Source organism: Physella acuta, unplaced genomic scaffold, assembly GCF_028476545.2.
Source record: "Physella acuta isolate Inbredline_101_S28 unplaced genomic scaffold, ASM2847654v3 ptg001578l, whole genome shotgun sequence".
Classification (NCBI taxonomy): domain Eukaryota; kingdom Metazoa; phylum Mollusca; class Gastropoda; family Physidae; genus Physella; species Physella acuta.
Genome location: NW_026733092.1, coordinates 28,165 through 44,269, shown reverse-complemented (window position 1 = coordinate 44,269; position 16,105 = coordinate 28,165). Strand labels below are relative to the sequence as shown.

General features: G+C 37.3%; 2 protein-coding genes and 1 pseudogene across 2 annotated transcripts; all 3 read right to left on the bottom strand.

The window, feature by feature from the left end:
- Nucleotides 1–2,807: 2,807 nt before the first annotated feature.
- LOC131928970 (large ribosomal subunit protein uL11-like) lies at nucleotides 2,808–4,350 on the bottom strand (annotated as a pseudogene).
- Nucleotides 4,351–8,241: 3,891 nt separating this feature from the next.
- LOC131928969 (adenosine receptor A1-like) lies at nucleotides 8,242–9,384 on the bottom strand. Its single transcript, XM_059285151.1, has one exon. The coding sequence runs from the start codon at nucleotides 9,382–9,384 to the stop codon at nucleotides 8,242–8,244; it is 1,143 nt and encodes a 380-aa protein (XP_059141134.1).
- A 4,023-nt stretch (nucleotides 9,385–13,407) lies between these two features.
- On the bottom strand, nucleotides 13,408–14,502 carry LOC131928966 (rhodopsin-like). Its single transcript, XM_059285147.1, has one exon. The coding sequence runs from the start codon at nucleotides 14,500–14,502 to the stop codon at nucleotides 13,408–13,410; it is 1,095 nt and encodes a 364-aa protein (XP_059141130.1).
- Nucleotides 14,503–16,105: the final 1,603 nt, after the last annotated feature.

Sequence of the window (16,105 nt, the reverse complement as noted above, 5' to 3'; positions counted from 1 at the left end):
CCACAATCATTTAAACACATTAGACTATTGCAATCCTACAAATCATGTATTGTAACCACAACATGCTACCAATAATCCACAATATTCATCCCATTTAACCCAATCACCATATTTCACAAACATTAACTATAGTAGACTATCAATTTTCATATTGCAACCATTGATATCTATTCAGATATAACCGCAGTATATTAGCTAATTACTTTTGTATGTAAGACCTTTTGGGTAACATTCCAATAGTTCCAACAGATTAGATATTATGTTTGTTTTTTTTTAATGCTGAAAATTTGCTGATATTCTTTGTATGTAACTTATGCATTCCTGACAATTAATCTGTGATACATGATATATTATGTCCATTCCAATTACCGTAAACATGCTCAAAGGCATTATTTCTGTAAAAAAGATTTATATATTAATTTATTGTTGTACGATTGCATGAGATATATCTAATATATATATATATATATATATATATATATATATATATATATATATATATATATATATATATATATATATATATATATATATACATTTCTTAGCTATTTATGAACATGACCACCTATTCTCATCTCATATGATTGCATGGATTATAATTGTTATATTTCGTGGGTAAATTATGAATATATTCATTAGCAAATATTATATAGTTTATATAGCTCATATATCAAAAGCAAGGTATCTGTTTTTCAATACATCGATACCTTGCTAGCACATAGCCTATATTATGTTTTATCTTAATTATGTATTCTTATGATTCAGGTTAGTTTTCGCAAACGAAGTCGCATGCGGTTCTTGTATAAATAAAAGTGTCTATGAATTGATAAGAACAACTTAGTGTGGGTGTTTCTGTGTACGCGTGTTTGTATGAGTGTATGTGTGGGTGTCATTTCATATCATCTATTTGTATATCTAATATAATTAATAGCCTAGACGTATATCTATTTCATAGGGCTGTATATTACTTTGACATTCCTGTTCTTAAAATAGCTCAATTTATGTTGTTTTGTTAGCGTATATCAGTGAGTAGATTACATGGACCCCAACGTGTCTATCCAGTGTTGTTTGGTTTACACATTTGTTTAAGTCGATGCTGACTGATATAATTATTTTAACACATTCTCAGATGTATTTTATACTGCTCAACTACCACCAGCTAATGTATGCAAAATTACTTACTGGAATAATAAATAATATTTAAACAAAAAGCAGATTGAGTGTTATATTTGTTTTCCTTTTTGTTATGGTTATCGAGACGTCTTTTATAATTATTTAAACACAAAAAAATATTTTTAAAAACTTATAAAAATGCACTTTTAAATGCTCTGAAATATTCAAATATATATTTTTGGAACAATATTAGATCTACATGTTATTTTATTCTAGGTATTGTATTATTTGTTGCATCCTTTAGTTAACATTTTTAGGTTCTTTCAAAGAAAAGGAAGGTAACTTATTTGTTGATACTTATTTAAAAGTTGCAGTGTCACTTCCAGAGTCGTAGCGAGGGCGGGGCGGGGGTGCGGGCCGCACCGGGTACACCGTTTACGGGGGTGACACCAAGCCAAAAAATTGCAAAATTTACATAAGAAAAAGAAGAAATTTATATAAGAAAAATGATTTTTTCGCCAGTTCAATTAATAATTAATTAAAGTTAAGTAGTCTTTTAAGTATAAATAAACAATTATTACAATGGGGTGGGGGTGACACCAAGACGTAAACGAGCTAACTGTAGAGAAAACAATGCTATTTCCAAATGTATTATTAACAAACTATAAATAAACATCGTTACCATTAACTATTAAGTATGCGGTGATTAAAGCTTATACATATACATGTAAGCGTATTCGGCAAATATTTAAATTATAGACATACAGATCCATAGGGAAGATGAAGTAGAGTTCACCTGTTTCTTTGTTCTCGGCTTATGAAGGGATGGTATGGTCAGCCGCTTTTACTTTCTAAAATTACTCAGGTACCCATTACAGCTGGGTGGACTCAATGACGTCTTACTGCCCCGAATACGGATCGAGATCCGAACTCGAGATCTCTGGTGGTAGTAACCGCTCTACCACTCGACCACGCCACCCTTTCTTAAAGCAACACTATAATGTCATAAACAGAGTTACTTCCAGACATCTCTTCGGGGGGGGGGGGGCGGTCCGAAGAAAGTCTACCCCCCCCGAACAAAAAAAATAGAATTTATATAGAAAATATATACTTTTGAAGTGTACGCCCCCCCCCCCCCACGAAAATTTTTGTCCGCCCCCCCCCTCGAAAATTTCAAGTGCACCCCCCGGAGAAAAAAGTCTGGAAGAAACACTTTTCATAAAAATAACATTATGAACAGTATTCTCATGTTTCCCAAGCATTTTAAAGAAAGTAATTGATAAGTTATACGTTTGTCTTGACTGCAAAATGTCCTTTGTTTTGTAACAAGGTGCTTCTCTGTTGTATTTTTTTTATAGAAACAGCTGATTTGATACCTCGTAGAAATGTGTAATTTATTATTTGTTTATTTGTGGATTTGATGCAAAACTTGTAACTGAATTATAGTACCTTTTAGAAACATTTGTTTCTAAAGACAGAGCAATGTAATATAATTGTAATCTAATTAGACATTAGATTAGTCATTCTTTTATTTAAAAGAGCAGGTTTGTTTTATTATTAATTTTATTTTCAGCGCATTAAATTTGATTATAGGGGTTTTTAGACTTATTTCAGAAGTTGATGCCACTTTCGTTATTTCTGAAGAGCTTTGTCCCTTTATTTTTCAGTTGTTTCTTTTAAAGAAAATATCTCATTTATTCATCTGGAACTTCAACTTCTCCGCTGTTGATCTTCTCAATAACTGAATGAGGTGGAAGCTTATCAATGGCACAGACAATGGTGTGCGGACCTTTGACCACAGGTGCTTTGACCACAGGTGCTTTGACCACAGGTGCTTTGACAATAGGGGGTTTGACAGGGGGTTTGACCACAGGTGCTTTGACCATAGGGGGTTTAACCACAGGGGGTTTGACCACAGGTGCTTTGACCACAGGTGCTTTGACCATAGGGGGTTTGACCACAGCGGGGCTACGACCATAACGGAGCTTTGACCATATGGGGTTTGACCATAGGGGGGTTTGACCACAGGTGTTTTCGCAGCAGAGGGTCTTTGATCACAGGTTGTTTATCAACGGGTGTTTGATCACAAGCGCTGTGTCGGCTTTAAACACAGGTGTTTTTTCCATATAGGGTCTTTGATCACAGGTTTTTTTATGTCCATATGGGGTCTTTGATCACAGGTGGTTTGTCCAATGCTGGCGTTTGCTAATAAGCGCTTTGTCCATATATTGTAATGATTTATATTAAATGTTATGTAATTATATTTTAAATTGCGGCAGGATATAATAATATGTTAATTCATCATATATAAATACAAGTCATCTAAACCATACAATTATTACTTCTTTGACTACACTGTTGGCATGTTTTTTTTATCATTTGTTATCCTTTCTATTTATGTTTTTCAAGTACATCTACATTATTTATTTGTGAAACGTGTTATATGTCGCATTATTTATTTTCCATTTATATTTAAAATAAATTCTATGAGGCGTAGCACCAGCATTTATGTGGAGACTAAAATATCGTTCTTAACTTTTTTTTTGTACGTTAATTTCTATTAATGGACTCCCAGGAAACATGTATAAAATCGTATTAATTGTATCACAAATTTAAATCAAATAACAATTTATAATATCTATTTTAAAATCTATATATTATGGTTAACCCCACTCTGTGGTCAAAGCTCCGCTGTGGTCAAAGCTCCGCTGTGGTCAAACCCCCTATGGTCAAACCCCCTATGGTCAAAGCTCCGCTGTGGTCAAACCCCCTATGGTCAAACCCCCTATGGTCAAAGCACCTGTGGTCAAAGCACCTAGGACCCAGCCAATGGACTGTGCAGTTCCTAACACTTCTTTTACAGTGCCAGAGAGTTCTTTCACCATGCTGCGAGAACGCATTTGTTTAGCTATCTTGATTATATCATCCATTGTCAAGATGCCATTATGCTTGACATGTTTAACCTTCTTTCTGTCTCTGGGAGGTTCTTTTAATGCACGATTGCTGAAGCACTAGGAATAACCTTTACTTTAGCTTGTCTGTTCTGTACTACAAGCTTTACTGTAATTTTGAGACCTTTCCAATCAGCGGTTCCCTTCTGAATGTCATCACCAACTTTCTTTGGAGACAAGCCCAAAGGTCCAATCTTATGAGCAAGCGAAGAAGTAGCTGGTACTTCACCTCCAACAGCCCTGCAGTAACTATGGAGGTTGCACCTGGATCAAAGTTTGGAGGCATTCTGAGCCACTTAGTGGTCGGCAACCTTTTGAGACGAAAGAGCCAAAAGTTACAATTTACAACATTACCCGGTTTTTAAAGAGCCACTAACATTTTTATGTCAATAGTATATTTGTTTAGTATATATATAATCCTAAACAAATATCATACTATATATATATATATATATATATATATATATATATATATATATATATATATATATATATATATATATATATATATATATATATATATATATATATATATATATATATTAAAATAAACAGCTTTGAATATATGAGATAATCTCATTTAAATTCGTGTTGAGAGGATCTACTATGTAAGTAAGAGTACTTGCATTTGTTTTGAATAGCTCAAATCTCTCAGTGAAAACACCCTTCATTTTGTTTATATTAATGCTGAAGTGATTGAATAGTAGCATTGGTTTCATAACGATATTTTTTTCAGATCTTTCGCAATTAAGTTATTTATCGCTCATCATGTATACAACAAAAAAATTTTTTTTTTCGAAACAAACTACCTTTTCAAGCAAGACATAGGCTAGATTTTCCTTTAAGTTTTACACTTAGCTGGTTTAGTTTCTTTGTGAAGTTGAATGTTTCAATTCGGAATATACAATGTAATAGGAAGTACACTGAGATAGGGAGTAACTAAAATTAATATTCAAATGGAATAGTGAATGTTTATTGTTTATAAATATTGTTATGTCGTTTATTACAGAGTTTTTATGAGTTTTGGAAATAAAAATAAAATAATTATTAATATTTGTGCATGGAGCTGAAGAGCCGCAACTTGACATCAAAGGAGCTGCATGCGGCTCGCGAGCCGCAGATTGCCGACCCCTACACTAAAACGACAGTTATGATTTTATTTTTCAGGATCCAAAAATAACAACAACAATAGGACCAAAATTAATATCTAAATGACAGGATTTTTTTTAATTATAGAAAAAATCTTGATAGTAAGCTAAAGTGATTAATTTTAAAGTATAACTAATGATTTTGAAATTTATCACTTAGACAAATATAAAATTTATAATTTATTATAGGCCATTATTATTAAAATAAAATTATAATATCATAATAGACTTAAAATGTTAAATTGTGTTACCTATATACGTTTTATATTAAATTGCTGATTTAAATGTTTTTTTCTATTTGTTGCGTCCCTTGAATTAAAAATTCACATCAATTGATTTATAACACTTATAGCGAGGGTTTTCTAATGATCGAACTACTCTTTTAACGGGTCGTCACTTCTACAAGGGTGACGGTCGGAAATGTGTGATTATGTGTCACGAGGAGGTAGTGGGTGGGAGAGTGGGGGTTGAGGATCTGAATGTGTGACGACACAATTTTGCATTCTAAAAAGCAACGTTAGAACTGCCTCTTAGCCGTTATTTCGCATTTTTCAAAAATACATTTGTTTTTCGTAAATTGCAATAAAATTAATAAATACACTCAATGGAGGAAGAGATCAGTAAATATTTTTGACCGAAATAGATATTGTAAGAAAAAGTGTAATTTTGAGGTGCTAAGGCGTGGTGTCACTTTCTTTTTAGGGGGGGGGGGGTGACGATTAAAGATTTAAAAAAAAATGATCTTATAAAAACTGTGTGCTACTTGATGGTCATGAAAAAAAAGATACATTAACATTCCTTAAGTTCTGACAAGGATTAGTCTTGAAAGCAACGATTCAAAGGAAAGAATTGATGTTTCCGATTTCAAGCATAGTATGAAGAAATTAGGGACGGCGTGGCCTAAGCGGTAGAGCGCTAGGCTTCTAACCCGAACGTCTCGAGTTCGAACCTGGGTTCAAGTCAGTAGAACGTCCCTGAGTCCACCCAGCTCTGATGGATACATAACTCATGTTAGGGAAAGTAAAGGCGGCCGGTCAAAGTGCTAACCACACCTTCCTTTCATATGCCTAGGTCAAGAAACACATGATCTACTTCATCTGCATAATGGATCGGATCTAAAGAGGATTCTTTACATTTTTTTTTTACTTTCTCGTATATACGAAGTATACAGAAAGTCTTGTAATCGTGTAAAAAAAAATCGAGATTTTTGCAAATCTCGAAGTTTTACACCTCCTTGAGTCGGAAAAACTTTGTTTTGCAATCTTGTACGCATGTCTGTGTGTATGTGTGTGTGTGTGTGTGTGTGTGTGTGTGTGTAAACACGATAACTTGAGTACCGTTACAGCTAGGTTGATGAAATTTCATATATAAGTATCATATCAAAATCGTAGATACGTATAGATTTTTGAGCTATTTCCGATAACCGGAAGTGGAACTTTTCTACTTTGAATTTTTCAAAAGCCTATAACTTGAGTGCTATTTCAGATAGATAAATAAAATTTCACATGTAAATAAAAGATCTAATTCTCTGCCTTCTATCAAATTTTGAGTAATTTCTGTTGACCGGAAGTAGTAATTTTTGCTATTTCCAATTTCTCAAAAAACGCATTTGAATTTATAAAGTACTAATATTATTCCGCACTATTATGCACATTTTATCTGGCGTTCACTTGGTGTGCAATTCTTTTTTCTACGAGATTTTATTCTATTTTTAAAAAGTAAATATTAAAAAAAAAACATGTCTATATCCCGAGTTGCCATCCCCTGTTTTTTCATATAAGAATATTCGAGAAAGTTTAGGGGAGAACACTCTAGGTTTATTTTATGAAGAAATTGAATTCATATTTTGTTATATTCATTTAGGAACTATCGTTACAATCAATAGTGCAACTCCTGCATTGCAATCAATCGAAATAAACTCATCCGCTGGTATGAGATATCTTTCCACAGCGTTTGATAAACTGGTTTTCACGCATGATACATGGGTAACTATCAGTGTTACAGCCTAAACAATCTCAGCCAATTAGCAAATGACATCACAGTTTCTCAGAGGCGTAGCGACCCTTCCCGGCGCCCGGGGACATACTTTCAATTTGGCGCCCCCCTCGGGAGCAAATTTTCGATGTGCACCCCCCCCTCGAACTTTTCATTTGCACCCCCCCTCAAACTTTCGATTTGCACCCCTCCTCGAACTTTTCATTTGCACCCCCACCCCTCAAACTTTCGATTTGCACCCCCCCCCCCCCTCGAACTTTTCATTTGCACCCCCCCTCAAACTTTCAATTTGGCCCCCCCCCCTAAGGTCGGCGCCCGGGGACATATGTCCCCCCCGCCCCCCCCCCCCCCTCGCTACGCCTCTGCAGTTTCTTGTTGTTAGAAAGAGGAGCGTAGAAATCATTTGAGGAGCTAAACAATGGCAACCGTCTTCAAGTACCGGAACTTGCGTACTTCGTAATTGTAATATTGTAGGGGGTTACCCCGACTCATGTAAGTGTTACGTGTCACTTTGTTATACGTTATATAGGTCGTTGGATCCGATTTTAAGTTCCCCCCCCCCCAAAGCCTTTGTATAACAAACAACAACAAACTGGAAATTTTGAAAATCTATGTCTTGAACAAAAATGAAAGTTTTGCTATACACGTTTAATATGCATTTGTTGTTATTAAATTTTGGAGTTTTCTCTGATAACGAGACTCATCTGACTGGGGGTTCGAACTCGGGACGTTTCACTTTAGCAGCCATGAGCTTTTACGACCCGACCATGGGCTACTCCCTTTATCTGCGAACCACGTAAAGATTAAGCTTTAAGATTAAAACAAAAAGCTGGCAAAAAGAAAAAAAATGAAGCTTAAATCTCAATTGGGTTAGAAATGTTGATTTTAATGTGTTTAGTTTAATCTTAAAATCAATTTTAATATATTTCATATAAAATAATTTTATGATTTAAAAAAAAAAGGTTCCACGCCCCCACGCACCCCTCCCCCTATTCGCATTAATGTGTATGCTATCTTACAGTGAAACCCCCATTTTACCCAGGCCTATTGGTCGTTTGCGGATCATTTTTTCCTGTCATTGGCTCCCGCTGTCTCGGACCGGTGAATACGGACACAAACGTGTCCTTGAACTTGCTGCTCATGGCCAGGTACACGAAAAAATTCACCGAGGCGTTGAGCGACTCGGTCACGTGGGCGAACGACCACGCGACGAAAAACAAATTCTGCTCCGCCTCCCCGGTGTTGAAGTCAGGGGCGGCGATCATGGCAAGGGAGTACACGGACCCCGGTAGCAGACAGGTTATGAACACCACGGCTATCAAAACCACCATCTTGCTGGCTTTGGTTTCCTTGGCAACCGCAGCGTCCGTCCCGCGCGCGGCAGTGATTTTCCATTTCCTGGATTTGTTTAGATTGATGACGAGGATGGCAGTGCACAAGGCAACGAAGACAAAAGCACCGTCGCAGAGGACGACGCTGAGACCTAAGGTGATGCTGTTGATTGTGTCTTTGTTTTCAGAGAAAACCAACCCGATGAGACTGGCGTTTCTGGTGGGGTACCACTTCCAAGCGAGATGCGTGGAGAAATAGACTGGGGAAATGCTCAACGCGACAGCGATGAATATCGCGGAAATAATGACGACGACTCGGCGAGGGGTTAGAATAGTTTTAACCTTGAGAGGCACGGCCGTGCAGAGACATCGCTCAAACGTCACGAAAGCCGTGATGAGACCGCTCACCCGCGTGAAATAAAACTTGGGCCACCCCCCTGTCAGGTACTGCGTCCCGCGGGAGTCGAGAACCGTGTTGGTGTCCGCGAAAAGAGGGTTGTAACAGACGCCCATCCAGAAGAGGGCGAGCAGACCGCAGATGTCCGAAATGGCCATGGCGGTGAGCGATACGTTGACCGTGTCTTTGAAACCTTGCCTGTGAAACACCAGCAGGCTCAGCACGTTGGTGACGATCCCGAACACGCTGATGACGTCATACAGCACACACTTGACGATGACGGACACCAGGGTCAGTACTTCAGAGCTGACCAAAGGATGATGTGTTGGTGAGGTCTGGACAACGTTGGGCAACTCCTGGCTGTGGTTCATGGTGGAGACGGTATCAGCTACGTTGCTGTAGTTGTACCCGTTTAGTCCAGGTTGGCCTATGTCGCTCATAGATATCATTTTTAGCACAACCTTTCAACCCCCAGAAAATATAGCTTTCCGGTTTCTTTTCGTAAAATACAAACTTCCAATACTTTTTAAATCAAAGTGAAAAGTTTTGAACAGCAGTATAAATACCACAAATTAAAGCTTTTTTAAAAAATTGTGTTGCTTAAATTTACCCAGCGGTTAATATTTTTAAAAATCTTGGCCATAAATAAATACATTTGAAAGGGAAAAGAATTTTATAGTTTTGGAATTGGTTTCAAAACAAAAATTAATATATACAGAGCCCAAACATATAGGCTTTTAATTAATTTTCCTTTTTAAATCCGAAACTTATTTTTAAACGATATTTTAGGTATTTTAAATTATGAACTACGATTTTTACTGTGGGTTATTGAATGACTAAATCAGTTTTTAAAGTAAGAGACGGTTCCTTATTTCTATCAATCATGATAAGTATGACGCCAACTTAAGCTGAAGCTAAGAATAAGAACAAAGTACTCTAAACATACTCATAAAAAAGTTAGGATTTAACTACACTTTAACAATAAATAGTTTGGTCTCTTCATATCTACAATACAACTTTTTTGTTCTTTGAAATCATAGCAGGCAAGTGCATTTTATACACCTAGGTAGGCGCGTATTGATCAGAAAAATGTTAATTGATTATTGATTTTTAAATAATCATATTACATTTCTGAAAAGAGGCAAACAAAACGAAACAATCTTTTTTTCAGTGCTGCTAATGATTATTTCTCACATATGTTTACCTTCAATGTGAGGGGTTATTTTAGCGATTGCAATTATTTTGTGTTGTTACACTAAATGACCCCGATGATCTAGTTACCGAGAGGTGGCGTTTTGCCACAAACGTGAGTTTTTTAAAAGTGCTGTGGTGACACACCAGGAAGTATCTCTTGTTTAAACAGCGAAATCGGTAAACAGATCAAGTCTTTTCCATAGTTGATTATTCGAATTATCATAATTAAATTGATTAAATAGCAAAATGTTATTTGATTAATTAGTGCTGCCTAATTTTGTCACAAATATTAATGCAATAAGTAATAATTGTGAAATTTTGAAGTTATTATTTGTTTTTAAATATTTGAACAAATTTATAATTTGCAGTTGTTTTTTAAAATTAAAAACTGATAAAAACAATTTCTTTTTTTTATTGTTATACCCGTAGATGATTTTGAAACAACACAGAGAACTACTGAGTGTTTTATTATATAATAATAGTTTGGAATCTTTCATTTTAACAAAAAATAAAAAAATAAATGGACTAATTTCTCTGTTTTAATAATATAAAAAAGAGAATTAAAATTTTCGAAATCGGATACGTTTATTTTTTAAAAACAGGGCCAAGCTACATTTATTTGTGTAGTGACTTCATGTTTTACTATAGGAAATACAACTAATATGACCAGGTTGGATTGTGTGTGAAATCAATGCGATGATTAAACCGGACAACTTGCAATAGGAAAGACAGTGATAATCTAAAAATTGTGTTTGCTCTACTTCTTCTTTTTCTTCGTTCTTAATTTTAGTGTTGGAAGGGATCCCCCCTCCAACACAATTAAGGATACATGTCAACTGATTATGCGCCATGGAGGCCATTGACTGCTTTTCTTTTTGGATTTGCTTCCATAGCTTTAGTCCAACCAAGAACAAACTACAAGGCAGCAGTTGTTTGATTTTGGAGTTGTCTCTCCTAGAAGAGTGGCTGTCCCCAGCTAACGAGCCTCATTTGCCCGAGAGTTTGCTCTACTAATTTGTGAAATCGCTGCTAAAGCTTAAAGTAACTAAAAGGCTAACTAGAAATGGATTCTTGAATTACACACTGCCTCAACATTTATTCCAAAAACACATAAAATCTGCACCGGTAATTACAATAATCTAATGATGTAATGGAATTTATAAACAGGAGCCACAAGCAGTCAAATATTTGTAAAAAAAATTGCCCTTCAACAGGTGGATCATTCATTCAACGTGCTGTACATTTAAAGAAAGAAAAATAAAAACTCCGGGCATAGACCTACATAAACTAGATGAATCTCAACAGGGCTACATAAACTGAATGAATCTTCAGAATGATAGCATCTGATTCCATTCTAAGGATAATTATTACCGGAGCCTGCAAACAGAACTTTACTGGTCATCCGTCCACGTTCTCGCTGTCACTCATTTTTAGACCAAGTCTTGTGCTATCTTGGCATCAAACTCTTCAGATATTTCGGTGCAGGCTTGTATGATGTTGTAGGTGCTCACAGTTTCTATGAGGCATCTATTCGCGGGGGGGGGGGGGGGGGGGGGGTAGCAATGCCCCCAAAAGCACGTCTACCACCCCCTCCCTCCTCTACCGGAATAGAATTTATATAAAAATATATACTTTTACCAGTTTCAAATCTTCCCCCCCCCCCCCGCCAAGGATAAAAAGTGAGAAAGAAGCATCTTATTCCGGTGCTCTTATGGTATGATGCCATATGATTGCGAACCTTATCACTCTCACATCAGAAGTCAGTATATTAATCTCTGCAGATTCTGCTACTAAATCTCAGCTGGAGGTTTTTTAGCTCTGGATCTTCATATTCATTGTTGACGTAATACTCCTTAACCCACCATGATGAGCTCCTTCACGCTGTCGGAGCAGGCTAGCATAGCATCACAACCTTGACCTCCATGACGTCATGGAATCTTCTTCACGTCTGCTTATAAAAACAGACATGTGCTTTCCGCCAAGTACTGGCCCCACCAAAATTGTGTACAAAAACTTGCATGTTTCATAGAAATGATGTCATGAAGTGGGGGAAAAGTAGGCTAGTAGAATGGTGTCTTAAAAAGGGAAGGGAGTAGGTCAGCTTGAAGGTGTCGTGAAGGGGGTAAAATTAGATCAAATCAGAGGCGTAGCGAGGGGGTGGGGGCGGGGGGGCATATGTCCCCGGGCGCCGACTTTAGGGGGGCGCCAAAATAGGTTGGAAAAATAAGTTGAAAGTTTGAGGGGGGGGGTACAAATGAAAAGTTCGAAGGGGGGGGTGCAAATCAAAAGTTTGAGGGGGGTGCAAATCAAAAGTTCGAGGGGGGTGCAAATCGGGAAGGGTCGCTACGCCTCTGGATCAAATAGTAGTGTCGTAAAGGGGAGGAACTAGGTCAGCATGATGGTGTTGCAAAGTGGGAAAGGATGACAATTTTGCCCATCACTTTGAATGTTTCTACATTCACCTTAACGAAATATGTGTTTTCCAGACCAGCAGACAAACAACAAAAAAACACTTTCTCACTGTGCTGATGCTCAGATAAAATCTCACTTGACCTTCTTCGTCTTCATTCTTAATTTTAGTGTTGAAAAGGGATCCCCTCCAGCACAATTAAGTAGACGCGTTAACTGGTTATGTGCCATTGACTCCGATTTCAGCCTGCTTTTCTTTTTGGATTTGCTTCCATAGCTTTTGTCCAACAAACAACAAACTACAAGGCAGCAGTTGTTTGATATTGCATTTGTCTCTCCTAGAAGAGTGGCTGTCCCCAGCTAACGAGCCTCATCTGCCCGAGGGTTCGAACTCGAGACTTTTCGGTTTAGCAACCACGAGCTTTACCGAATCGACCACGCAGACCCCTCTCACTTAACCAATCTAACAGATACAAACGTAATAATCAATTGTGAATCATGACCTGATACAGTCTTATACTGACCTGCTAGCTCAAAATGACGAGGCTAATTAAGATGTAATCAACTGTTGGGTTGTTGATTATTGATGTTTATTTTCAACTAGACATTTCTTTTTTCTAGAAATATTTTCAGTAACTACCTGTACGATAAAGAGCGTTAGCTGAGTTCTAATTAAAACTACACATACAATCTTTTTAAAAAGGAATATTTTCTTATTTGAAAATATTTTCTGTGCGATAAAAGACATTAGCTAAGTTTTAGTTAAAACAACACATACAATATTTTTATTATTTGAAAATATGTTATAGAAAAAAATATTTAAAGCACGGATTACGGCTTAGATGGAGGAGAAAAATCCAAAGAAAAATTCACTTGTTGTTTTGAACACTTACGGTACTAACACTAACTGTAAGTTCCTTTTTATATACTTTTGCGCTGCTTTTACGCATGACTAAATGCCGAAAACACGCGAAAGTCTCAGTAAAGGTTTGCTTAAACTTCGAACTCATGTGAACGTAGACCAAAATATTTAAACTAGCGTTGATGGCTTCGGAAATGTGGATCACAGAAGCCAGGGTGAAAAACAGATTTCCTTGAGCCTCTCCTGCGTTGAAGGAAGGAAAAATAACCATGCCGAGTGTGACAAGCGAGCTAGGAAACAAACAGACAATAAACACTCCCGCTGTGAGTATGACCATCTTGCTAGCTTTGGTTTCCTTAGAAATTTTTTTGCCGGTCACTTTCGCAAACGATTCTTTGAATTGCATGGACTTGTTGATATTGCAGACGAGAATCAGGGTATTCACCGTAACGAAGATGAACGAACCGTTACACAGGACAACGTTGAGGCCAATACTTATGCTGTTTATTGTTTCTTTGTTCGCTGAGAAGATAAGACCCACAAGGGTTTTGTTTCGACCCGGGTAAAATTTCCAGTCCAGGGTCGTGGCTAAGTAGATTGGAGAAATTGACAAAGCGAGGCCTATGTATATAGCGGAAACGATGACCAAAACTCGTTTCGGGGTCAAGATTGCCTTGACTTTTAAAGGCATAGCAGTACACAAACACCGTTCAAAAGTCACGTACGCGGTGATCATGGCGCTCACACGGGTGAAGTAAAACTTGGGCCACCCTCCAGTAAGGTACTGAACCCCGCGGGAATCTATTATGATATCCGAGTTTGCGAAAAGCGGATTGTAGCAGACGCTCATCCAGAAAAGAGAGATCAAACTGCAGGCATCAGAAACCGCGATGGCGAACAAGGAAACGTTGACGGTGTCCTTGAAGCCAATCTTCCAGAACACGACGAGATTCAGGCAGTTGGTCGTGATGCCGACTACACTGCAGAACTCGTACAAAGCGCTTTTGAGGACGACGGAAATCAAAGCCAGGGCCTCGTCGCTGATTATTTTGACAGGACCGGAAGTGACGTAGTATAAATTATTTTCGTCTGTTGAATTCATCGTGGTGTGAATAGGCGTAGATGTGGTCAAGTCGTCTTGGTTGTAAAAGCAGACTTTATTCAGAGGATATTTCGTTTTGCGCTGTTTTAAAGTTAATAAAATAATTTCACATGAATTCAATACATCTGGTTTGGAAGCATACACATATGAAGAATTGCTTTAAGAGCAGTGTTTCTTTCAGGCATCTCTTCGGGAAGAGGGGGGGGGGGGGTGGAAGAAACTCTGCAGGCTCTATCTTAGCGCCTTTACTTTTCTCTTTGAACTTAAGTGATCTCCCTTTGCATATGAACAATGGGCTTAGCGAGGTGTTGGCTTATAATACTTTAATGCGTGTCTTTGCAGACAGAATACACCCACTATTAAGAGACTTTGGAGTTTGGAGAAAGGAGGGGTGTGGCGAGTATCTTATTCCTGAAAGTACTAAAATATAACAAGAAGGGTGGGCATATTGGTTGGGAAATAATTAACACAAAGTCAGTTAGGATACATAACCAATGTCTATAGTGTCTTACCTTACCAAAACCACTAGAAATGCATATTGATGGGCCCACACGTCAAACTACATAGAAAAACACCATCTATCCAGAACAATAAATGTGGATTTAGATAGTTTCATTCTTTACATATAGCTTTACGATACAATGATTGAAATAAGTCATAAAAATATCCTTTCAAACCTGGACGTCCATTGGGTAGATGAAGTAGATCTAACCTGTTTTGTGACCTCGGTCGTATAAATGGATAGTGTAGTCAGCACTGTGCACAGCTGATTTTACTTCCCCTACTGAAAGTCAAGTACCCATCGGAGACTTGGTGGGGTGGGGGGGGGGGGGGGGGGGGAGGTCTTACGGACTCAAGCTGAGACCCGAACTTGTAAGCAGTTATCGGACCATGACGTAAAAAAATGAAATAAGCCTTGCCTTGTGCTACGCTGTTCGTTAATTTCAGAAAGCGTTTGATTCTATTGATCATACTACATTTCTTAAAAAAAAAAACAAAAAAAAAAAAAAAAAAACAACTAATTCCATACATATTTCACGAAACGACTCTTCTAATAGATCAAAAAAGGTAGTTCACCTAAACTCAATTTCGCAAAAAGAAAGACATCAACATAGTCCCCAAGGGTCCAATGTTCCTTTCAGACTTTCTTTCTTCGATGGGGGTGGGGGGTCACTCGAAATTTTCGGGACTCAATCTCCGGGGTGGGGGGGGGGGCACACTGCTAAAAGTATATATTTTCTATACAAATAAATTCTATTTCGTTCAGTTTATGACTGGGCAAACATTTTCAAAAGCAAGTCACTGCTCCCCCCTCCCAGAAATTTTGGTCCGCCCCCCCCCCCCCGGAAAAAAGTCTGGAAGAAACACTGCTACCCATTTAAACAAAGCGGGAATACGTTTGCAATCTGTAAATGTGTATTTGTGTATGTGAATACGTTGACTTGAGTACTGTTTAAGAAAGGTGGACGATATTTCATTTATAAAAATAAAAAAAAGTTTTATATATATATATATATATATATATATATATATATATATATATATATATATATATATATATATATATAACTGCACGTCCACTGACCTTCAAGTTTCTAAATAA

Excerpts from the sequence above, each read along its gene's own strand:
- LOC131928969 (XM_059285151.1), bottom strand. The coding sequence starts at position 9,384 with ATGATATCTATGAGCGACATAGGCCAACCTGGACTAAACGGGTACAAC.
- LOC131928966 (XM_059285147.1), bottom strand. The coding sequence starts at position 14,502 with ATGAATTCAACAGACGAAAATAATTTATACTACGTCACTTCCGGTCCT.